The 24,981-nt window shown below is 51.4% G+C and overlaps 1 protein-coding gene across 1 annotated transcript; it reads left to right on the forward strand.

The window, feature by feature from the left end:
* Positions 1-446: 446 nt before the first annotated feature.
* LOC133262111 (cytochrome P450 26B1) lies at positions 447-23,276 on the forward strand. The gene is made up of 6 exons (XM_061441046.1): positions 447-995; positions 3,065-3,289; positions 16,318-16,593; positions 17,677-17,832; positions 18,505-18,786; positions 19,694-23,276. Exons 1-6 carry the CDS (start codon positions 792-794, stop codon positions 20,084-20,086), a joined length of 1,536 nt encoding a protein of 511 aa, XP_061297030.1. The 5' UTR covers positions 447-791; the 3' UTR covers positions 20,087-23,276.
* Positions 23,277-24,981: the final 1,705 nt, after the last annotated feature.

Raw genomic sequence — 24,981 nt, forward strand, 5'->3', positions numbered from 1 at the left:
TTTGCCTTGGAAGGGAGCAGGAGCCAGAGCATCTGCGCTTGGACTTTTTTGGGGGTCTTTTTTTCCCCCTTTTTCTTTTTTTCTTCAGGGTTTTTATTTTTTATTTGCTGCCCTCACCCCTTATTCGGGGTCTCTTTTTCTCATCTCTTCCCCCTTCCCTTTCTTTTTCTCCCTTTTTCATTTTCCCTTTTCCCCCTTTTCTTCTTTCCTTTTTATTTCCTCCTTTTTCTTACCTTTTTTCCTTCCTCCTTTTTTCCTTTTTGTTTTCCCTTTCCCCCTTCCCTTTTCCCCCTTTTCTTTTTCCTTTCCCCTTTTTCTTCTTCCCTTTTTTCCTTTCCCTCTCTTTTTCCTTTTCCCTCCTTTTTTCCCCCTTTCTTCCTCTATTTTCCTTTTTCTTCCCCCCTTTGCTACCCCTTTCCCTTTACCCTCCCCCCTCCCCGTTCCTTATTGCGGGGTGTGCTTTTGCGCCTGTGTCACTCCATCAAGTTTATCCCAACCAAGAGCAAACTTTTCGAGAGGGACCGAGGAGAAACTCCTTTTTGCCACCACCCCCTCTATTTCCCCCACCCCCCCCTTTTTCTCCCCGCTTTCCCCTGCTGTTTCCTGCCCTGCCAGCGGCCAGGGGGGCAGCGCCCCCCCCCCCCCCCCCCCGGGCCGGGACCCCCCAGGCAGCCCTCACCGTGCGCTCCGCGATCTCCCTCTTCCCGTGCGTGCGGGTGTGTGGGTGCGAGTGCGGTGCCTGTCAAGGGGCTGTTTCTCTCCCCACCCTCCTCCTCCTCCTTCTTCCAAATATGCTTTTTGCAAGTTTTGATCTCGTCTCGGCACTGGCTACCCTCGCGGCGTGCCTGGTGTCGCTGACTTTGCTGCTGGCCGTGTCCCAACAGCTGTGGCAGCTCCGCTGGGCTGCCACCCGCGACAAAACCTGCAAGCTACCAATCCCTAAAGGCTCCATGGGATTCCCTTTAATCGGAGAAACCTTCCACTGGCTCCTGCAGGTAAGGAGGATTCCCTTCCCTGCCTTCCCTTTCTCCCCTTTCCCCTTGGAAGGTGGGCTGGGACCGGCTTTAGTTCTTATTTTATAAGGCTTTTTTTTTCCTTCTTCTCCTCTCGATTGCATCATGCGGCGAGCCGGCGAGGTAGCAGGGGTTGGGGGGGTCATTGTGGGGGGACACCCCGGAGGAGCCTGTCCCGGAGCGGCCGCAGCTCTGCGCTCCCCGCTGGGGCTGCGGGGGAAGCCGGGGAGCAGCGAGGGAAGCCGAGGGGTCTCCCCCGTGCTGCCCCAAACCTCCTTTCCCCTTCCCTTCCCAGTTTAAATCCTTGCCAAAAGTAATGAATTATAATAACGCCGGGGGTAGGAGGGACCCCCGGCTGTCCCCGCGTCCCGTCCCCATCCCCGGGGCTGCTCCCTTCGGGTTCGCACCCGCCCGGCTCGGGTCCGGTGCTAGGGGAAGCCCGCGGAGGTAATCGGTAGATTAACCCGGGATTAACCTTGCTAAATGCTGAACAGCGGCGGGAGGAGCGGGATCCCCCTCGGACCGCGCGGCGAGAGGGCGATGGCCAAGGAACAAAAAAAAAAAAGAGAGAAATAACAAGAAAAGAGGCGGCGAGGGGTGCCCCGGGTTAGGGAGGGCGTGAGGGCCGGGCTGGGGGCACCCCGGGGGCTCGCAGCATCCCGGGAGGGAACCCCCGAGGGTTTCCCACCTCCTCCTCCTCCCAGTAAAGCAAACAGGAGCCTGGCGAGGATGCTCCCGCCGGCAAAGGTCGCGTTTCATTGACGGCACCGCCGAAGGGGACGGGCGGAACCCGAGGCCGCGAAGGGCAGCTCGGCCCCGGCTGCGAGGGCTGCGGTGTCCCGGTGTCCCTGTGTCCCGGTCCCCCGTCAACGGGGATGCCCCGGAGCGTCGGCCCCTCTCCCCACCGCCCCTTTCCCTCCCCGTGGCGCTGAAGGGGTTAACAGCCCGCTCTCAATAGGGCTTTATTTTTTAAAGAAATTTATCAGATTTTTACAGGGGGACCAGAAAAGGGTTCTCGCTTTTCCACACGCTCCGTCCAAACAGAATCCAGCGCTAAAAATACAAAAATTTTTTTTGTATAAATTGGACTCCATTCGAAACTTCTCCCACATAAAGGTCCTCTTTGTGCTGCCCCTGGAAATGGTGTACAAATAACTCTTTATTAATGCCACAAAAAGGACTTTAATTATATTTACGCAGATCAAGAAACAGGGTCACCTGAACATCTAACATTCACAACCGCGCTTTTGTTTCAAAATAAACACACGCGTTCCCCGCCCGGCACCGGGGCTCCAGCGCTCGCAGCTATTCTCCCAGCTCGGGATAGAGGGGGAGGGATTTGGGGGACCCCCCCCCCCCCTTAACCCTGCGGCTCCATCCAGCTCCTCGCCGATAAAAACCTCCCGGAGCATGTGGGAAAGTTATTAAAGGCTCTTTAAATCTGGAGATTTACTTAGGCAAATTGCAGCCTTTCGAGTAAATTCGGGCTGGGAGAATTGGAATAAGAAAAAAAGAAGAATAAGGGGGGAGGAAAGGAAAAGGGGGGGGCTAAGGGAAAATAAAAGGGAAAAAAGGGGAGGAGAAGGTTAAAAAGAGGGGGAAAAAGGGGGGGGGAGGTTTAGAAGTGCCAAGGGAGGTAAAGGTAGAAGTAAAAGGGAGGAGGAGGAAGGTGACGGAGGGCACCGACCCCTCCGGGAGGCGCGGGCAGCGTCGGGCGCCCCGTCGGAAGGAGCCGGGTGGCCGGCGGGTGGGATGTCCGGGTTATCCCGTGTCCCCCCCCATTCCCTTGCCCGGGATACCCCCAAACCTCCATCTGCGATCCCCCCATTACCTCCCTAAGCTTCACCCATAGCGATCCCCGTAACCCCTCCATCACCTCTCCCAGCTTCACCCGCGGGGATCCCCGCAACTCCCCTATTATCCCCTATGGGGATCCCCATATCCCCCCCTCCCATCACCCCTCCAAGCTCTACCCGTGGGGATCCCCACGCGCGTTTGCCCTGCGGTAACACCCCGTCCACGCGTGTTTCTTCCCCCTGGCATCCCCGCAGGGCTCCTGCTTCCAGTCTTCCCGTCGGGAGAAGTACGGGAACGTTTTCAAGACGCACTTGCTGGGGCGGCCGCTGGTGCGGGTGACGGGAGCGGAAAACGTGCGGAAGATCTTGATGGGGGAGCACCACCTGGTGAGCACCGAGTGGCCGCGCAGCACCCGCATGCTGCTGGGGCCCAACACCGTGGCCAACTCCATCGGCGACATCCACCGCCACAAGAGGAAGGTGAGGGGCGCCCACGAGTGACCGCGAACGAGGGATGGCGATGGGGAACACTCGTAGGGCACGGGGTCGCGCCTGGAGGGGGGGAACCCTTTCCCTTTATCCTCTCCATCCCATCCTCGCCTTTTCCCACCGCAGACCCCCCCTCCACGTGCGTGAGAGGTCCCGCGTGGGTCCGTTCCCCCCCAACCCCTTCCGTGTCCGCGCTCGATGCCTTTGAGGAATTTAAAAGGGCGATGATAGAATGGGGGGGGGTCACACATGGGGGGTGCACCGCAGGGTGGAGCTGAGGATGGAGGTGCTGCCCTCCCCTCCCTCCCCCATTAACCCCTCCACCATGCCCCCTGCAGCCGGTTACACGCGTTTTGGGGGCTGAGAAGTGAGCGAGGTCCCACAAGGCTCTTAAAAGGGCGATGAAACCGAAGGGGCGAAGGGGGGGGGGGGGGGGATAGGAATGAAGGGAGAGGTAACAAAGTTCGACCCCCCCATTTCCAGGCTCCGCTGATGGGGGTGCTGCGGGGTCCGTGTTTGTTGTGGGGGTAATCCCATGGTGCTGAGCGTTGTATTGGATTTTAGGGATATTGGGGCGCTGATGGGCAGGACTGAGCTGGTTGTAGGGATCTGAGATCCTCCTGGGCCTTTGCCTTGTCACTCGGTGCTCCTGGGGCCAGACTCTCCTTACAGCCCCCAGAGAAGCCCCCAGGGGGTTGTTGACTCCAAGCAGATGTGGGGGTCCATCCGCATGTGGCCCCGTCAGCAACGGTGGTGGCAGAGGTGACCAGGCTGGCGTGGCAGCAGGGACAATGGCTTTTGCATCCCATCCTTCATGGGACAGGCTCTTCCCAAGCTGTGTGGGGTCAGGCAGTGGATTTGGGGTGAAGGCAATGTTTCCCCCCATCGCTGTGGGGTGGAGATGGCATAGCTGGCACAGAGAGTGGCACCCAGCACCAAGAGGTGTTCTCTGTCTTTGCAATTACATCACCATTTGCTTGGGCTACTTCTTGTTTTATCCTTAAGAAATGAGATATTTTCCCCAACTTTGTTGTCAAAGAGAAAGGCCAGCAGTTCATGGGGCTCCCCCCATCATGGAGCATAATCTGTGGCAGGAGTGGGGTAGGGATGTGGGGAGCACTCTGCTTTCTTGCAGTGGGAGGAAGGCAGCATCTTTGGCTCCTATTTACTCCCTATTAAGTGAGGGTTAAGCAGCAGCAAGCAGTGATTTGAAGGTGCCTCAAAGCTCCTTTGCTGCTCCTTTTATCTTCTGCACAGCCAGAAAATATTTTGCTACTGCAAAGCAGGCAGCTGAAGGCCTTTGGTTGCCATTCCTTAATAAAACCACGGAATTCCGACCTCAGGAACAGGCACCGGGGGAGGTGAGGAGAGCGTGGGTGATGGGAACGGGGTCATGGAAAAGGGAGGCCTGACCTCTGTGGTATCCTGATGGACTTGTAATTTGTACCACAGCTCAGATGGGGAGTGCCAGCACTAGCAAAGGAGCAACACCAGCAGCGTAGAAAAGGAAGCGCTGCTTTTCCTTGATATTTATAGTTCTCAGTTTAGTGTTTTTTCCAAGTGGGAAATATACGTCCCACCCTAACCTGTGAATCCCAATGCTTTTGCATTTTTCTAACTCCAAAGGCTGGTCTGGATTTCCACTCTCCTCCTCCTCAAAACCTTTTTACCTTCCCAATTTTTGGCATCATACATCATCCTAAACTTGGCAAGGATTCTAATTCCTGCCTAAGGGATGTCTAAAAGCCTCCTGAGAACAGGTACTCAGACAAAACACCATGCCAGGATGAGCCTTGCTCCTGTTCACACACCTTCCCACCGCCTTGAGCCAGTTTACCTGTGAGCAAGCCCTTTCCCTGGATAAGCTGTGCAGGATGCAAAAGTAGCTCTTTATCTTTTAAGCTTTCTCTTTCACTGGTGTGAGGTTGGGTGCAGCTGGTTCCCTTCCCTTTGAAAGCAGGAGGTTATCCAATTCCTTCACCTGATCTCCTCTTAATTCCTGTTTTCATGGAGCTGAGCATCTTGTGCATCACACACCCTTGGGTGCTCCCTGGGCCTGGGAGCCCTTGTTTAAAAAGCAGTTAAGGAATTTGAAGAAGATCTTCCTGTGAATGCTTTTTTTTTTGTACCTTTTTAGTCAAAATATAGCTTTTTACTCAAAAGTTTCTTAATATTCAGATTTTTTTGAGACTATTTTGTTCTTACCCTTTTCCTCTTTGAAGTACACTAAGGTAGCACTTAGGGACATGCCTTAGTGATGGACTTGGCAGTGTTACAGTTGGACTCGATGACCTTAAAGATCTTTTCCAACCTGAATGATTCTATGCTTCTAGGCCTGTGCAAACCACCCCTTGCCCTGCACTGAGTTGCACATGCAGAGATAAGGAGAACCTGCTTCTAATGGGAAGAAAATAGATCATTTTGCTCTTGCTGAGATTACAGTGGCCAGATTAAAGCTTTTTCCAGGCCTGGTCCCCTCTACCAGCCAGTGTCTTTGGAGTTCATTAGCTTTTATTGTGTTAAATGATGTTGACTTTTAAGTCTCTCCACCCTGCTGGAAAGGTCCAAGGGGGAAGCAAAAGGTTTAAGATTGAAGCTTGCTCCTTCTAGGCAGTTCTTCCTCTTGGACACCCGGTCTGCACTTCCTCTTGACCTGCTGGGGAGCTGAGCAAAGGACTTGTTGGCAGAAGGCAACATTCTTCACAGAATTCACCTACTTTTGTAGTGAGGATGTAATAGAAATAGTAAAAGAACTGGAGCAGCTGAAAGTTCCATGTAGAGGAGCAGTAGTATTTCCTGGGAAACCTTTTAGGTTGTTGATAATTCAGTTTCAAGCATTGTGGGGCTTTCTGGAGCACCTCTCAAATGCTGTTTTCTACTTCATCTCTGAGCTTAAACCTTTGCTTGCTTGAGAACGTGGTTTCTCCTTCTCTGTCCTTGCCAGAAATTGTACAGAAGGTATAATGTCTCATGAAGCTGCTTGTGGCATAGGGTGGCAGCCAACACAAGGAAAGGTGGAGTGTGAAACCTCATGGGCTCACCCTCTGCTGCGACTCCAACCATTGGGGTCATCTATAGCTCTTACTCCGCAACAGGTCCTTGGTCATCAACTCCTGATCTTTCCAAAAGCCAGTGGAGTTGCATTTGCAACAGCACAGGCAGATAGTTCTACATGATTCCTAGGCAATGAAGGAATGGTCTACTCTTGATAGAACAGATTGCCACTGAGGTATGAAGATAAGCTTTGTCAAAGAGCTTTATAACCAACATGTTCTTGCACAGTGTTTCTGGTAGCTTGCCATTGAAATCAGCTGTTTTACTGGCCATGTGTTGTGAAGCTTTCCAAAGAGTTTTAGCTCTTCAGTGTAACTTCAAGACCAGCAAATTGTAGCTATCACCACTGGATCTGCTATAGGGCACTGACCATGATAGTGATGGGAGCGGAGACAGGTTGGACAACTCGGTCTCTGGAGTGCTTGGGTTTGTTATCTCTTGTTTCCCTATCTCAGCTTTTCTTTGGGATCTTGTATGGATTCAATATCCTCTTCTCCATCCCTGGGCTACCAGAAGCTTTAAGCTTGTAGGTTGAAGGACTCTGGGATGCTCAGGAGGAACCAAGCCATATTAACAAGCTGTGGTAGCTCTCTGTTTTCCCATCCCCTATTTATTAAAGCTCCCCTGCAGGAAGCTGTCAAAGGCAATATAAATTGGAGAAAACTTCCCCTTTTGGGAAATGACCTCTCCAATCATTAGTCAATTTTGTGCAGGGATGTGACCGCTCGTGAGGCAGGACGGAGGGTGAGAGCAGGGCTTGCCTGCGTCAGGATATCGCTTTATTGCCGATGTCATCAGCGTCGGCTCTGTCCTTGGCCCGAGATGAAGCTGGTCGATAAGAACATTTACAAGTAGTAAACAAAAGGAACCCAAAACTCCTCAACCGCCCTCCTGAGATAAATATCTCCTGAGAGGCTGTTACGGCTCTTGGGTCGTGGAGTTTATGTTGATGTCAGGGAAGGATCTGGGCCACCCGTGCTGCAGCTTGCTCCTCACAGCGGCGTTTTGGTCTCAGAATCACCTTGCAGGCTACTGGCAGGAGCAGGCACGTTGCTCTCACATCCAGCTGAGCATGGGCAGGTCTTTGCTCTTTTTGGTGGCAGATTCTTATCTCTTGCCATCAAGTGTAGGATGCACATCGTTCCCTTGGGGTCAGATATGACATATCTCAGGGAATGCCTGCTCTCCTTTGGTATCCCATTGGAAGGGGTGACTGAGGATGGTGCCTGGCTTCTTGCTTCACACTCTGATGCTTTCCCCATCCTGCTCTGGATTTGGTGCCACCTCTGCCATGCCCTGTCCCAGCCTGGCTGTTTACTCAATCCTTTTTACACCTCATCTTAGGTCTGTCCTTATAGACAACTTCAGTTCCCATTCCTACCCGTGAGCTCCAATTTCTACCCATGAAACCCCAGTGAAATCAGTGCATTTGCTCCAGATTTACCACATGTGTCTTCTGGAAGTGTCAGTATGACCTGTAATGAAGGGAAAGGAATTCTGCTCTTAGGCATGGTGATAGCATGTGCTCTGCTTTTATGGGATGTGAGGCCAGCAGGAAGCTGAACTATAGCAAGCAGAGAGGGAGGCAGCCCTGTGAGGGACCCCAGCATCTCAGTGGAGAAGGAAATGGGAATTGGAAACGGCCAGGATTCACAGCCCTTAGGTTTTAGGTTGAGACTGAGCAGCGCCCGGGGCCAGGAAGGAGTTTCCCTGTGCAGGATACGCGCTACGGTGCACGGGGAAGGTGGGACTCAGACTTTCCTCGGAAGCATCCAGCCTTGGCAGGAGACTGCTGGACTTGCCGGGCTCGCGCTCTGTTCCAGCATAGTAATCCCGAAATAGGCACAGCTGGCTTAAAAAAGGAAAAGAAAGAATAAAATAAAAGCAGTCCGTGGGCTGGGTAGACATCCTAGACCCGGAGACTCGGGGAGGAAGCAGACAGTGGTGCAGAGAAACGGCCTGTTTTGTCTCACTGTCCAAAACTACATCATTCATTAACACACCACAATTAATGTTCTGCCTCGGAGGCATACAAGTGTTGAGCTTATTAGCACCAAGTAGAAAGGTCTGAGGCTTTAATATAGTTTGCAAGAGGATTAAGAACACAAAAGGGGCCATAAATTTACAGCCAAATATAAACCAGCTGCTGTGGGCTGGACTGGGGGGGGGGGGGAGGAAGGGAGGGAAGGACAGGGATGGGGGAGAGGGGTGGGAGGAGGAAGGAGGGATGGGAGGAGGCGGGAATGTACCTTTCACGCTACAAAAAAAACCCAAATCAAGTTGTTAAGAGGGTTTTTAGTGGCTTTTTCTTTTCCTTTCTGCTTTTTTTTTTTTTTGCATTTAAACACAACCCAACCACCCTCCTCTGTGTGACTTGTAAATCCCATGGTGGAAAAGAAACCATTCCCTTCCATCCACCTCCCCAAATCATATCAGTTGCCTCAAGTGGGCTGGATTCCAGCTGCCATCAGAGCTGGCCTGGCTCCAGGCACTTCCCAGTGTGTCCGTGTCAGGCTGCTGCCCCTGTGAGCTTTAATCCATGGGCAAAAGCCACTGGAGCAGGAGAAAAAGCTTTCATTGATGGAGAAGGGTTCCTGCTCGCGGTCTTGGGGAGGAATTTGTCAGCTAGGTTGGCTCATTGACTTTAGACCAAGGAGCGCTGTCATCTACAGTGGTGTAAATCCAGGGTAATTCCAATGGATTAAAAGAAAAAGCCATGCAAAGCGCAGGCTGGGAGACAAATCTTATGTGCTTTTCATAGCACCTTCCACCCCAAAATGCCCTGCGAGGTCAGACCCTGCTTTGGGAAGCTGGGTTGTGTGGGAGCACGGTTACAGCCCAGGAACTGTACGATGGATAACCTGTGATCTGAACCTCTGTAGCACAGGCTTTTCTACCTTCCCATGTAATCTGGGATGGAAGTTGTTGGATGTGCCATAAGGCACAGAGATGATGAAAAGGACTGTTCCTGGAGAGGGACTCTTCAACAGGGACTGTAGTGATAGGACAAGGGGTGATGGGTTCAAGATTAAACAGGGGAGGTTTAGGTTAGATATAAGGAAGAAGTTCATTACTGTGAGGGTGCTGAGGCCCTGGCACAGGGTGCCCAGAGAAGCTGTGGCTGCCCCATCCCTGGCAGTGCTCAAGGCCAGGTTGGACACAGGGGCTTGGAGCAAGCTGCTTCAGTGGGAGGTGTCCCTGCCCGTGGCAGGGGTTGGGACTGGATGGGATTTAAGCTCCCTTCCAACCCAAACCATTCCATGGTTCTATAAACCCTTCCTTGGGCTGCGATGCTCTGTACTGGGTAGAACTCCAGACTGCAGCCCACAGCTCTGCATGGGTCCAGGCTCCACTTCTGAGTAGGAATGGGGGAAGCCAGGAGCTAATCCCAGAGATGTGGAGGAGCCTTTTAGACTCAGGATCCATCCTACGCTGTCTTTGTGTAGCTTTGGTTTTCCACTGCATCATACTCCATCCTTCCAAGCAGCTCAAGTAACCTGCTAAGTTGTGGTTTGTAATATCCCTCTCATCCCTCTGGGGACCGAGTGCTTTGTTTTGGATTAACGATGCTCTCCATTCCTTCTCAGCTGGCACTTCTACCACTAAATATATCTCCCTGTCAGCCAGCTTGCTCTTCAGCTTCCTCCTTAAATTCTGTGGAGTGCCCTTGGGTCATCTCAGCCCTTGTCATCTCCTCCCCGGGCTTAGTTTAAAGCTCAGAAGACGCCTCATTGGTAGTCTGCAGGAGCTCATGTGTTGAAAAGCAGGGACACCTCTGCACCCTCAGATGTGTGTTCATCCCCATATGATGCATGGAGCTCTCTCAGCACCTTACTCAGGATTTCAGGAGCAGAGCTGCTGGAGCAAATGCTTTTCAAGCATCTTTCCACATTGCTTTCCAAGACACCATACATGGTCAGCTATGTGTATTTATTTCACTTTAGGGATCGAGTGGGCTGCACTATGATGTGATTGTTTCCCTCTCATCCTCTCTGTGCATGCCCACCTTTGTGGGCTCCTCTCACACCTTGTGGAACACTCGGCAGAACCTGGGACTAAGTGTTCCCATGGCAGAGCTCTTCTGGTTTCTTTGCCATGTCTGGCTTTGTCTCTAATAGTGTCCATGCTCTGGGTTACTTAAACACATGGGATCCCTTCCTTTTGGTCTGCTCTTTGTGCTTCAGGAAGATGAGGGGGGCACAGCAAAAAGGGAGCTTTTCTCCTAATATTTCTCCTCCATTGATTCCACAGTGGTGGACAGGGCACAGTCCCTGCTGCCTGGGCAAGCTGCTTCTGCTTCTCTCCTCTTTAGCTCTGTGTAAGCTCTTCTCTCCACACCACACATAAAGGATTTAGTATGCTGTCCAAACCAAACGGGACAGCCCATCCCAGCTGGACCTGGCCCTGTGATGCTGATGAACGACAGCTCTGACCATGTGGCTGTGTGCCTGGTAGGTTTGCGGGATGCTCCTTCTCCATGGCTCTGGCCAAAGACATCAGCCACAGGCAGCAAGCTTGTGTCCTGTGGGACCTCTTCTCAGCCAGCTGATCCCACCTTTCTAACCCCCTCTGGCTGGACCCGGCTCCTATTTCTTTGCCACACCTATTCACTGATGTGATACCTTCTTTATCCCTGTGTTTGATTCCCTCCTTGAAGGGTGGTGACAACATGTAAGGTCGATTTTACTCTCCTCAGATGTACTGGTTCCTTGTGAATAAATGGAAAGAGAGCACTTGGAGCAGTGCTTCAAAGGGGGTATAGGCACAGAGATGCTGAAGAACTGTGTTTAGGTATTTGGACAGACTTGGAGCAACCTGCTCTAGTGGAAGGTGTCCCTGCCCCTGGCAGAGGGTTGGAACTGGATGAGCTTTAAGGTTCCTTCCAACCCAATCCAGTCTGGGATTCTATGATCCCTGTAAAATGGGCTAAGAACCCCAAATTGCTGAAATGGAACTGCTTGCATTTTGCTGCTGCTGATGTTGGCTTTTGAGACACAAGGCATTTTTGCACATGGGGTGCTGAGGCAGATATAGGGTGTTCTCCTTGTTCCTTGCTCTGCCCTCCAGCCTGTGCATCATTATTTTAGCCTGTTTGTTAAAGGGTTTCAGACGAAAAGTGAGGTCTCGCATGCCATGTGGAGGGTTTATAGGAGAGATGCTTGGATATGGAAATTTTTATGCTGTAGGGAAATGTGTGTGCTTGGGCTCGTTTTTGTTCTGAATACAAGTGAAAATATTAAATTTTGGAGTTTCTCACAACCCTAGCTGTAAAATAACCCCAAAACGTAGGCATACGGGCAACCCTGAAGTGTGCTTGATCGTCATAACGTGGCCTGAGGATGCTGAAACGATCTTCGCATTTTGTTCCAGCACATTTTTTGGCGAATCATTCCCATTTCAGTGTTACTGCCTTTTGCAAAGGCACTCCATTCCTCTTCTTCGGCTGGGCTGAGTTTGGAGACTCCAGCTACTGGATCCAGATTCCCTTTGGAGACAGGTTGCGGTGTTCATGGAGGTCTTGCACTTCTCCTTGAGAGAGATTGCTGCCTTTGTCTCCACACTCCCCACCTGCAGGCAGTGCTATGCTTTGATGGGCAAACCCAGCGTTGTTCATTTTGTGTGGCTGGGAGCTGGAACTCTTTTCCCTCTCAATGGGCCTGGATTCCTCCTGTGATGGAGTGTGGCAGGACACCATGGAGTGGTCCATGTGCTCCATTTTCCGATTACAGCATGGGGGGAAAAGGCATCAGCTCTTTGCTGCAAAGCCCTTTATAAACAGACAGTGGGATGTCAGGGCAGCAGTGGGGTTTTGTGGAGGTCCTCTCCTCTTTGTGGTGCCTTGCATAATGTTCACAACTGTTTTTGCTGTGTTTTCCCTTTGCTCACACTCCCAGTACTAAGACAGCCTCTTGCCCATGAGCCTTCTCATCCCATTCCAAAACCATCACAGTTTACAAGCCTGCTGGAGCGTGGCAGTGGGCTCCATGTCTGGCAGCCCTGTGCCTGATGCCAGAGAGAGGCAGACATCCATTATAATGTGACGACAGGACAGGGTTGGGACAAGCACTGCTTGGTCTTTTGAAATGGAGGAAGAAATAGTACGTCTCCAAGTACTATTTCTGCTTTGGATGATGCTTTGGATGGCCAAACCGCTGGTGAGTGCCAAACTGGTTGGTGAAAACATCTCCAAACTCATCGTGCCTTCGTTTGGTTGGGCCAGCAGCTCTGGCTGACATGGGCTGGATGAGATGCAGGTGTCTGATCCCAAAGCATAAGTTTTCCTTCTGGAAGGGAGGAAGGAAAAGCTCCGTTCCTTCTTTGCCATGCTGGTGTGATGGTTGGGAGCAGGAGAACTGCAGATCATGGATGGCAAAAGGCAGGGGCTGAAGCTGGTGCTTTTAGAGGCTTGGCCAGAACCAAGGAGGGGTAACATAGTGAGAAGCACTGTTCCTGCTAGCTTCTCATCACCCCAGCCACTAACTAAAGCCTTTGGTATGCATGAAAACACTGGATTGAAGCTCAGGACTATTCACCTGAATTTCCTCTCCTCTTGGGTGTAGTTTAAGGATTGGGCTGCAATATTCCCCAGCCAGTACGGGGTGGCAGTTCGCTGTCACATAGAGCTGGATCTCTGCAGGAGATCCTGGAGCTGAGACACTGAGAAGGAATTTTCTGCCTTAGGAAAGCCATAAACCTTTAAATATCCTGTTTCCACTGTGCGGTGGACTCGGAGGTTTCCAGACAGGCTCCCTGGGTGGTGGAGTCTCCCTGGGTGCGGGGTGAGTGTGTGTGTATGGGTGTAAATGAATGTCCTGAGGCAGAGCAAACCCCAGGACTTGGCTCTTATGGGACATATCAAAATGTGAAAAAGATGGGGTCTCTTCCCAGCATCCCCCAAAATCCTGGCCACTGCACTGGCCCTGTCACCAAGGCCACCTGGCCGGACCCCCACTGCGGCTGGGCTATGGCAGCTCGGTGTTAGCAAAGCCGAGCATTTTCTCATGGTTGATTTTGTCCCTCGGGAGCTCTGGAGCAACTTCTTATGCACCGATGCTCTTTGGCTTTGCCTTGCCTTGCTCCGTCGGGTGGCCGAGGCGTTCGTCTCGGCTTCACTAGAGGGCGCAGGAATTTTAGGCTAGAGCCGCGGAGGTTTGTCGGGGAAAGTTGGCTGCCTTTTCCTCCTTTTTAATCAACTGGAAAGATGCAGGGTTGAACTGGAGGTGACTGGAAGGGGATCCAGACTTGTGTCTGGCTGGGGAAGGATCTGCTGACATCTGGGATTAGGCGGCGTGGAGCACAGCGGCGGCGAGCGGACGGGACGGTGCAGTGTGGCTGGGATACGGAGATGTTGGATGGCCCCGTGGCCAGGAGCTGCAGGCTCCAGCAGACGTGGGGGGCATCTGGCTGGGGCCGGAGGAGCCTGAGAGGAAAAAGGACAGCTCAAAAAAGAGCAAACCTCCCCCAAATTCCCCCCCCCCCCCCCAGTGCTAAATGCTCATCCTTTTTCAGGCTGGGCAGGTGCTGTGTTGACATCCATAGGGCCTCAGTCTTCTCTTCCTGAGGGTCCTCTCCTGCGCACATCATTCCTTGGGACAGGGATTCTTCTCTTCAGAGTCTGCCTTGGTCTGCAGGGTGCAGGTCTGGGCCCTGGCTGGTTCTCTGCACCACTGCTGCAGTTTTGCACAGTAAGACCAGAGGCATTGCTTGGGCTGCTGTAGTTTCTGCAGGATGCAGGGGATTCCTGAGCACTTGGCCTGTGGGAGACACTTGGGCAGAGCTGGGGAGGACAGGGTTTCTGACAGAGGCCATCTCCATTGGGACGGTGTCTCCAAGGAGGGCTGCAGCCCCAGTGTTCTTTAGGCAGAAGCTGTCCCTTCATTGGCTCTGCTTTTGACTGGGAAACTGAGTCACGGGAAGTGTTTGTGGGAGGCAAAGTGGTTCACTGGGGGTTTCTTTACTTATCTCAACTGGATGGGAAACATTTGTGTCCCTTCACCAGCCCCACTCAGGAGATCCTGTCCCATGCTTCATGTCTTCCAGCCCTCCTCCAGCTACCACTGCATCAACGCCTGATGTCCTGCTCGTGTCCCCCAGGAGCCATCCTTTTCCCAGCTCCCTTCATACCTTCCCCAGGCAGCTGAGGAACTCAGCTTTAGCACCTCCAGCTTCTCTTTGCCAAGCGGCTGCTTTTTCACCCCCTCACACAGGCAGCTCTGCCCGAGCATCGCTGCCCTTTCCAGGCTTAAAAATAGCTTGTGAAGTGCAGGGAGGCGGCAGGAAGCAGCAGCCGCACCGTCTCGCGCCCTGGCCGTGATCTCGCCGCCCCGCTGTTCATTCATTCACTCATTCATTCATTCCTCCCTTCCCTTCATTCATGCCTCCGCTCTGCATTGCCATCCGGGGACCGCTGTCTGTCTGCAGGCGGATCTGTCTGTCGGTCGGACTGCATTTTCTTTCCCATGCCGTTTGCATGCTGGCGTTTCCATCGGGAGCCTCTGAGCTTGGCCCCACCGTGCGTTGTGTGATGAGTTTTACTCAGGGCTCAGCCCGGTGTATTATGAAGCGGCTCTTGTCGAGCCTCCTGCCTGGGGGCTGCGAGGGGACAGAGGTGTTATTTCACCAAACAAACTCCCAGTGAACGATGTGCATTAGCAATGAGGGGTCGCAGCCAGGAAAATATTACCTTTCCCTTTGAGTGCTGACTGCGGAGGAAATTCTCACATTTACAGCTCCAGCGAGCCCGGCGCTCATGGAAAGAGGGGGTGGCTTTGATTTCTCTCCTCTTTTGATAACTTTGCAGCCCCCCCACCATGCATTAAGCCCCCTTTGGGAACTGGCCACCGGTGGAGGCTACACCAGCTTGCAGCTCCCTACTTGGGAGCCTGTTTTGGTTCGATTTGCCCGGAGGCCTGGCATGCGGCGGTGCGTGCGTGCGTGCTGCATGCGGCTCCTCGTGTGTCTGTGTGTCTGTATGTGTGTGTGTAGGTTAATAAAATATAAACAAACAGCACTTTTTCCTCCGGTGCACTCTGGGAGGGATGCGGCCGGGGATGCTGAATGAAAGCGTGCGCTGTGGGCTGCGCCGGGGAGGGCTGAAGGGACATTCCTGGCATTGCTGAGCTCCTCATGCAACGTGGGCCCTGGCCCAAAACTGGAGTAAGGAGCCGTTAGCATCGGGGACCTGGGGAGGTCCACTCCTGCGCAGTGTTTACTCACAGAGCCTAAATTAATAGTATCTGCTGACATCAGGGTTTTTTCCCTGGTTTCCCAAGCAAATGAGCCGTGTGTGAGTGCAGCCTCTGCGTACGTGTGTGCTTCTCTTCCTCACTTGAACCCTTGTCTGGGCTCAGCTAGATTGCACAGAGACCCCAAAATACTTGCTTTACTTCATTTTTACACATATTAACAGAAGGGGGTTGATAAGTGGAAGAAGCCGCCAACCCTCCCCTTTGAGAGAAAAGCTTGTGTGTGTTTGCCTGAGTGCACAACCACGTTAGCCAGCAGAGAATCCCCATGGAAAAGATGTATTAGTAGTATCCAAGTCGTGGGGTGAATGTGACTGGGGGAGCCTTGAGACATGGAGCTGTGGGAAAGCAGGTTCCATCCGTCCCTCTGTGTGCAGGGTGAAGCGTTTCCTCCCATCTCGGCTTAGCACCGTGTTATTGCCCATCATTTGAGATGCACTGTCCCTGGAGACATTCAAGGCCAGGGTGGATGTGGTTCTGAGCAACCCGATTCTATGATTTGTGATGGTTGTAGTGGGCATCAGCTGATATTTCTCCATCAACCTTTTAGGCAGCTATTTTTGGGATTGGTGATTCTGGATGATGAATTCTGGATGATGACATCTGCTCTGCATAGGAGAGCTGTGGCATCCGTTTTGGTGGGCAGAGGCTGGTTACAACAGAAGGCAAAGGGTAGGGTGTTGGGACTGCATAGAAACATCTGCTTGCTCTCTTTTGTAGGTTTTCTCCAAAATCTTCAGCCATGAGGCACTGGAGAGCTATCTCCCCAAGATCCAGCTGGTGATCAAAGACACTCTTCGGGCCTGGAGCAGCAGCCCTGAGTCCATCAATGTCTACCACGAGGCTCAGAAGCTCACCTTCCGCATGGCCATCCGTGTCCTGCTGGGATTCCGCATCCCAGATGAGGAGCTCAACCGCCTCTTCGAGGTCTATCAGCAGTTCGTGGAGAATGTCTTCTCCTTGCCTGTGGATTTGCCCTTCAGCGGCTACAGGAGGGTAAGAGATTTGGGTCAAGTCCTCCACTTGCCGATAGCACCCACCTGAGATTAATGGGGTGATTGGTATAGAATCTCTCTATACATCTATATATGGAGTGGTTGCTATAGAATCTCCAACTCTATAGGCTGCCGGTGGGATGTCTTCTCACCCTCTGACCTCCAGAAGCAAGTCCATTTTGGGCTATAAAGTTTAATTTGGATGGAGTGGAGAGGAAGATCCATTCATAGGCTTTCAGGGTGCTAGGGATGGCAGTTCAGTGCAAGGGAGAAGGCAGTCAGGACTTGCCCAGGTTTAATGAGCAATTTCTCCTCACTTGTAGCTGGCAGTTTTGCTGCACTTATTTGTTTGTGGGACCTTTCTCCTGTTACTTTCCTCCTGTCCCCAGGGCAAAATAGGTCAGTGGAACTTTAGATTCCAAGAACTATTCCAGGTTTTTGATGAACGATGCAAAATGAAAATGTAACAAAAGACACTGACAAAAAGAAAATATATTCTTTTAATGGAGAATTTTGGCAACAGAAATCTGGGGTTTAAAATCTGTTTCTTGCGATTATCACTGCAAATTTTGTCCCTGTTATTTGACCACTGGAATGAGCCCATTTGCCACCCTGAAGCATCTGCAGCAGCAGGTTAACCCGGTGCAGCTGCACTCAGATAGGAATTGCTTTACTGAGTCCAGGTGATAAAATTGCTTGGGAAGCCCATTACGATCCTGGGAAGAGGATCCTTTTGGATGAATTGGCTTTCCTTTGAGAGACAATTTTCCCAGGGACTGCCACACATCCCAGGGTGAGCCAGAGGCCTGTGAACTGGTGCAGTACTGGGGCTCCCACATCAGACCTATCATTTGCACATAGGTGCTGATTACTCCTGCCTGTAATTTCGCCTACTTTGAGTTTACTCCTCCTGCCCAGGGGAACAACTTCAGCATCTTTATACGTCTCTTTAAGCATCTGCAATTGCAGTTGTATTACTTGGATATGTTGTCCTGAACATGTCTCAAGCTCCTGGGGATGCTGGGCTGGGGGTGGTGGTGCTTACATTGTGTCTTCCGTGGTCTGATGGCTTCCTGCTCCACAGGGCATCCGGGCACGTGAGACACTTCAGAAAGGGCTGGAGAAAGCCATCCAGGAGAAGCTGCAGAACACGCAGGGCAAGGACTACGCTGATGCACTGGACATCCTGATAGAGAGTGGCAAAGAACACGGCAAGGAGCTAACCATGCAGGAGCTGAAGGTAAAGAGCTTCCTCATGGTCACCTTTGGCTTGCTGTCCTCAGGGCCGGGGCTCCCTGAAGAGCAAAGCATGAGCTTCTGTAAGGAGGACTTTTTGGGGCCAACTTGAGATGACCAGTAAGAGCTGGGGGACCACAATGTGTTGTTGGAGCTGCAGATGGATCCTGGTCTGGTGGGTTGTGATGCCAACAAGCTAGTTGATGGGGCATTCTTATTTGCACATCACACTTCGTCCTTTCAAAAAAGCATTTCCAGGGAATACCAAAAGACCATGCAAGTTTTCTGGAGCTTTCAGGCTTTACCAGCTTCATCCCTTGACCATCCACTTTTACCGTGTCCTCTTTGCGGGGCATATGAGCCCTGGCAAGCTGTAATCTGCAGCAGGGTCATGGCATAACTTGTCCTTCATGTGCCAACCCCAGGGCTTTTTCTCCTGCCTGTATGCTCCTCAGCATCCTTCAAAACTCTGCAGAAAGCTGTGCATGGTGGGTATCCAAGACCTGTGCCTGGATATAGAGATACCTTGCAGTTAGACTTGACCAGGCTGGAGAGCTGTTGGGAAAAGAACTGCCCCATGGCACCCCGTGCGCCTGCCCCTTGATATGCCATAGCTGCTGTTCTGCCTATCTGCCTATCCCCCGTGTCTTAGCCTGGCTTTGCTCTTATCTTCCAGGATGGTACCCTGGAGCTCATCTTTGCCGCCTATGCCACCACTGCCAGCGCCAGCACCTCTCTGATCATGCAGCTCCTCAAACACCCCCGGGTCCTGGAGAAGCTGCGTGAGGAGTTGCGCAGCAAAGGCATCCTCCACAACGGCTGCATCTGCGAGGGCTCCCTGCGGCTCGACAACATCAGCAGCCTCCAATACCTGGACTGTGTCATCAAAGAGGTGCTTCGCCTCTTCACCCCCATCTCTGGGGGGTACCGGACAGTGCTGCAAACCTTTGAGCTGGATGTGAGTATTGCCGTGTCTCCAAGGTGTGGCTACACCGTGAGCTCCCCAAAACAGCCTTGTTGTTGCATGTTATTGCATATCTTGCTTGAGCGTGGCTTAGATGAGACCTCAGGGAGGATGAATTAGGTCCTGCTGGAGATGGGAGGTGGAACTGGTGTGGATTCAGAGCAGAGTGATGGGATCTGGCCCATGGCAGGGAAGGGATGCGCTTGAACTGTCAAAGAGGAGACAGGCGTGATGCTTCAAAGAGCAACTCGTGACAGGGTTTGACGCCAAAATCTGAGCTGGGGTGTGGCAAGGGAAAGGTTTACTGCAAAGGGCATCTCCAGGCTGCTGGCTGACAGGCAGATTACTCACCACGATGGCTGGAATTTCCTACTAGCAAAACAAAATCTTGAGACCTGCCTTGTTGCTGTAAATCCTATTAATGTAATGATTTGAGTCGGAAACCTTTTAAAATGCTCAGGGGATGCTAAATCCACCCAATTTCTCATCACCCAGGCCCTGACATGTGCACTGGGCGTTGGGCTGACAGGAGGCAGGATGTGAGCAAAGCCATGGGATGCTCTGGGGAGATGCTTCCCTCTCTGCTCGGCGGCAGTCAAGCACCAGGGGGCTCCTGGTAGGCAACTCCTGCCAGTGACCACAAAGCAAGTAAATAACAATGGATCATCCGGAGGGTCTCTGGGACAGAGACGGGAATAAACTCAGGATTACCATCTCCCAGGTCTTTGCTCTGCGCTTTCTGGTTTTCTTTTAAGTCTGCATCATGCTTGAGTAGTAAACCTAAAGAAAAAAGGGAAAAAGCAGACAAAGCAAAATGGTTTTATCTTGTCATCCTGCTCCCTCTCTCTTTACAGTAGAGTTGACTCTGGTTTTCTCTTCACCCCCTCCCTCTTCTCTGCAGGGTTTCCAAATCCCCAAAGGCTGGAGCGTGATGTACAGCATCCGGGACACCCACGACACTGCCCCCGTCTTCAAGGACGTGGATGTCTTCGACCCTGACCGCTTTGGTCAGGGTCGAAGTGAAGACAAGGACGGCAGGTTCCACTACCTCCCCTTCGGAGGAGGCGTACGGACCTGTCTGGGCAAGCACCTGGCCAAGCTCTTTCTCAAAGCATTGGCCATTGAGTTGGCCAGCACCAGCCGCTTTGAGCTTGCCACCAGGACTTTCCCCAAAATCACCCTGGTGCCCGTGGTCCACCCTGTTGATGGACTCAAGGTCAAGTTTTTCGGACTGGATTCCAACCAGAATGAGATCCTGACGGGGACAGATGCCATGCTGGGGGCAACTGTGTAAAGCCCACGCTGGTGGCACGAGGGACGGGCAGCCGGGGGATGGAGGGTTGGGATGGGGACAAGGGGACGAACAGGAGGGGAGGAGAGAGGGATGAGGAGCTTCTCCACGATGCTCACTTCGCAGAGCCTCCAGGTCGGGACTGCTTTCTCCACCGGTGAAGCTGCCAAAACCGTTTTGCTCTTCCCACGTGGAGCAGAGAAGATGTCACCGTGCATCTCCTTTGTTGGAAAGGAGTAAAGAGTTGCAAAACCCAAGGCGAGCTGGGATGTCTGACCATACACAGTATCTAAATATTATAAATATATATATATAAATATCTATAAAACACTTCTGCTGCCAGGAGGAGCGCTGCAAAGGCCCGGCTGCGGGAAAGGCTTTGGGAATCAGCCCACGATCAGAGGTCTGGCGTGCCTGGGTGGCTCTTGGGTGGCCTCTGATCTTTTTCTTTTAACAGTGTTAAATTAGCTGGTGATAACAGTGTTTTTGGGTTTTTTTTATTTGTGGCTTTGTTGGGTTTTCCCGTTTGTTTGGCTGTGTTTTTTGTTTTGGGGCATTGGAGGCTTTTCTTGGCAAGGGGGAGACAAGTGATGCCCATTCCCATCCCGTCTCCAGGGCAAGCGGGGAAGGTGGAGCTGCCGTTTGCCTCTGATATGGGACCTAAAAACCCTGTGGTGTCTTGTCTGGGCCTGAATGGATGGGGAGCCATCCCCCTGAGGCCTTGGACAAGTGCATATCTGCATTTGGGGCACTGGGTAAGGGAAGGGGTGTCCTTTTTGTTCTCGTTGAGTTTCCTGCTGCTGCTACACGGCCTGTGTGCACCCATTCCCTCCCCGCAGCCCCTCACCAGCCCCTTTCCCATGCAAAGGCATCCATTTTGGGGCATTTTGTGGTGCCTTTGTTCTCTTTCAAGGTGCAGGCACCAAACTGCATGGCCCTGCCGACCCACCGTGGCTCTGCAAGCACCACGGCACTGAGCAAAGCCACCCCACTCGGAGCTGCTCATTTCAGTGTGTCTTCTTCCACAGGAGGTATTTGCATTAAAGGTGATCTCTATAAATAAGCCAACATCTGCATTGTTTGTCTTCTGTTTGGGTTTTATTTGGCGATGGGAAGAGCTCAGCAGGAAGGAGAGTCAACAGTGGGCTCCTTGCAAGCTGTTGGCCCCATTCCACCACTAATCCAGGAGATGGACCATGCTCAAAGCTTCTCCAGCACAAGCAAACGGTCACCAAGGTATCTTGTATTTGGTTTGCTGGGTGGGTTTCTTTAATTTTCTTTACTTTATGCATGCAAGAAGCTTCTGGGTTGAGTGTGAGATGGGTGGCTTGTGTTGAAAACAGACATGGCCTTGCAGGTGGGTGCAGAACAAAAGTTCCCTAAGCACCCCAGCAGGCGTTTGGTGCAGACCAGAGCGAAGCACCAGGTTGGGAGATCCTCTATGACCTGAAGCATCCCTGCCCGTCCTGCCCCACTCCTCTCCCATCTGCTGCCCTCCGTGGTCGAAAGACCAACACAAGGAGCATGGTTGAAACCTCTCCTAACTGTGACAGGAAAAGATCTTGTGCTCAGGTAGGCAGCTTGGCTTACAGCTTTAAAGGTGTCCAGATAAGTCAAAGGGGTTGAAATAAGAAAGGGCGAAGGGGCAGATGTGGCTTACCAGGTTGCTTTGCAGGTTGTGCTTTTGATGAGTGGGTGCCTCTTTGGAAGGTCAAAGGAAGTGTGAAGCGAGTGATGGTGATGGCTGCCTTTGCCAGCCCATCGTCTGGTGGGGGCAAGGAGGAGGGAGGCAGTGTTTTAGCCAGGGGAAGCACTTGAGGTTGGATTGCCGTTAAGCCAAGCTGCCACAGACCCTCCAGGAGCATCCCAGTGGATGGTCCACTCACACCAGGGTGCACGGCTTGATTTTCAGGTTGGTTTAACCTCAAATTAAACTCCCAGACTTCTAGGAGATGCCATTCAGACCCAGATCTTGCCTTCTGGTTGATAAACAACGTGCCAAACCCTATAGCAGGGTCTCAGGAGTCTCTTTCTCTGCGCACGGTGTCCCTGAAGCAGAGGCTTAGTTACTTTGCCAGCCTGGAAATTTGGAGTGAAACACCACTAGCTCAGGCACTGTTGAGATTTCAGGTGTTTTCCTTGTCCCCGATGGAGAGAAAACTTTCCCGATGATAAAAGGAGCTTAATCACAATCAAAATCCCAAAGGGCAAAGAAGCAAAGGAGAACATAAACCTGGATACTGTGGGAAGGGGTAAGTGCCCCAGGGCCAGACATTTGGGAAGGGAAAGTGGCAAAGGAGGGTGCCCATGGTCTTTGTGGATGACAAGCACTTGTAGGACATGGGGACAGGGGCAGAAGGTGGAGGGTCTGCAGGGTGAAAACCCATCAGTGACCCGTCACTGCCTGCTCTCCGGGAGATCCCATTTCCATCTGAGACCTGTCAGAGGGGTGATAAAACTGTACTCAGGGGAAAGGAGGCTGAAAAAGGGGAAAAGCAGGAGAAGGGAATGGATGACAAGGATAAAAGGTCTGGTTAAAGCTCATGGGTGGCTTTGTGCTGCCCTGTGGTGAGCAAAATCTCTTTGGCAGAGCTCTCCATAATAGCTCGGTCCCATGTGTGCTTGTGGGAAGGGTTTCACTGGAATGATTTTAACTTCCAATGTGAAAAACAAAGTGAAAACCAAACATGCTTTTGAGTGAGTGGTTGATTGGAGAGCGGTAGTGTCAGATGCACACATCCATTATATATATATGCTTACATCATGTGTATATATAATGTTTGTGTGTGTATTTAATCTAGGCATAAGTAAGTCATGCTTTTGTGTTCTTTTTTCCATTCCTAACTAATATAACTTGACTAAAAAAGTTGCTGCAGTGGGTTTGCAGAATAAAGCACTTTGAATCTCAGAATTGTTTGATTTTTTTTTTCTTAGCACAGTCCAATTTGCTATAATATTATTTTATACACAAAATTTTGGGGTTTTTTTTTGGTCTGTCTTTATAAACTATTCTAAGTACTATTTTTGTTATAATTCAAAATAGATATTTAGTATAAAGTTTTGCTGTTAAATATTTGTTCTTTAGTAAAATATGATTTGTTTTTTCCCTCTTTATTGTAAACAGTGTCTGGAAATAAATATTAATATGTTTTATCACAGTTGTTTTTTTAATATTAAAAAAAAGAAAAAAGCACTTGTGGGGTTTTTCGTTATGAGATTGGTGCCGTGTGAACATGTGTTTCAGTCATGTGGTTTTTAATATGTATATAATATTCTGTGTCGCATATTAAAATGGATGTTGTGTATTTTGTGATCTTAAAAAAATAAATAAAATAATCCATGTGGCTATTTTATAGACTTCCATAATAAAATGAGTTGAATCTCCAAACTTTATTGTTTCATATCCATCTGCATCTCCTCTCAAAGGGCTTGTGGCCTCTTAGTTTGTGGTTTCAGGGTACCATCCTGGTCACCCTATGGGGTTTCTGCACCCATCTGGAGACCTATTGGTCTCCATGGCCAGGGTGAGGCCTTACTGGCTGTCACAGATTGAAATACAGGATATTCCACCTAGATATAAGAAGCAGCTTTTTTTTATAAGGAGGATAGCCAAAGATTGAACCAAGTTGCCCAGAGATGATGTGGCGTCTCCGTCCCTGGAGATACTTGACTCTGACTGGATGTGGTCCTGAGCAAGCAGAGCAAGGTGCACCTTCTCTTGAGGTTCATCCCACTTTGAGGGTCTGGTGAGCTCCTAAATACCCAGTTTCTGCCCAAACCTTTCACCTCTCCCCAGCAAGAGGCAGAGTTTGGACAAAACAAGCAGGAAGAAAAGGAAGGGTGCTTATTTCCCACTGTGTGTGTGCCCTGATGTCTGCTGCAGGCTCATTCAGAGCACAGGAGACCACCATGGCTTGAAGAGCGTACACCCAGCTACTGATTGCATTGAAAGTCTGGACAGTTGGACAGTGGGCAGAATGTAGGTGGTGGAGCAGCCAAGGCAGGACACACTTCCCAAGGGTAGCCCAGGTGGGAATGACCCTGCGGGCAACACCAGTGCTGCAGGTATGACGGGAGCAGAGAGGTGCCCCCAGCCCTCCCATCATCCCCCATTTGTGCTATTGAGACATTGACTGCTCCAGTCATGCGTTCCTCAGCAAACCTGGGTCCCAGAGTTTTCCGTGAGCTTTGAGCTTTTTAAACCCAGAAGGTTTTAGGAACTTCTGGCAGTGGGTGGTGGGATGAAGTGCTCTGCGTGAGATGTGGCAGGACAAGCTGCTGGTGGGAGTTCCAGCTGCACCCATCCCAGGGTGGAGATGGGGTGGGCTGGGAGTGCTTAGAGTAATTAGGCAATTACTGAAGTAATCAGCTTCAGTTTCTTTGCTCTTTGCCTCAAAAAGGAGAGCTCTGATAGCCCCTTGGCTGTGGTGGGAGCGTGGAGAACAGGATGTTGCTGTTCTGCGAACCTCTTCCTATGATCACATTCAAAGGCAAGTGAAGGCTGGAGGAATTAATATAGCTCTTTGCAGTTGGTTGGAAAATATGACCATGCAACCCAAGCCTGTGTCCCTTTGGTGTAACCAGAGGCTGTGAGGCTCCTTTCCCTCCCTTTAGTGCTTTGTGGTCACTCTCTTTTCCTAGTTGCTGCTCTGGATGTGTCCTGCCAACAGCGGTCCTGCCGTGTCTGTCCTGGCTGTCACTAAGAAACTACTGTGTGGTTGCACTCATCCATGGTCCTGTCCCCTTCCAGGCCTCTCCTTGAGCTGATGTGTCACCTCCTCGCCCTTCCTTTCCCTTCCAACCCGTGATGCCTTTATAATACCCCTCTGTCACCTATTTAATAGCTGGGGAGGTCATTTCCTTTTGGCCTTTTCTCTTTGGGATTTCTTCTTTTTCTC

The sequence above is a fragment of the Pezoporus flaviventris genome, unplaced genomic scaffold (assembly GCF_033815535.1).
Source record: "Pezoporus flaviventris isolate CSIRO_AGI_PZ_B2104156 unplaced genomic scaffold, CSIRO_AGI_Pfla_v1 ptg000188l, whole genome shotgun sequence".
NCBI classification, from domain to species: Eukaryota; Metazoa; Chordata; class Aves; order Psittaciformes; family Psittacidae; genus Pezoporus; species Pezoporus flaviventris.

Excerpts from the sequence above, each read along its gene's own strand:
- LOC133262111 (XM_061441046.1), top strand. The coding sequence starts at position 792 with ATGCTTTTTGCAAGTTTTGATCTCGTCTCGGCACTGGCTACCCTCGCG. Across the intron at positions 3,290-16,317 it reads TCCACCGCCACAAGAGGAAG|GTTTTCTCCAAAATCTTCAG; the intron begins GTGAGGGGCGCC and ends TCTCTTTTGTAG. Across the intron at positions 16,594-17,676 it reads CCTTCAGCGGCTACAGGAGG|GGCATCCGGGCACGTGAGAC; the intron begins GTAAGAGATTTG and ends CCTGCTCCACAG.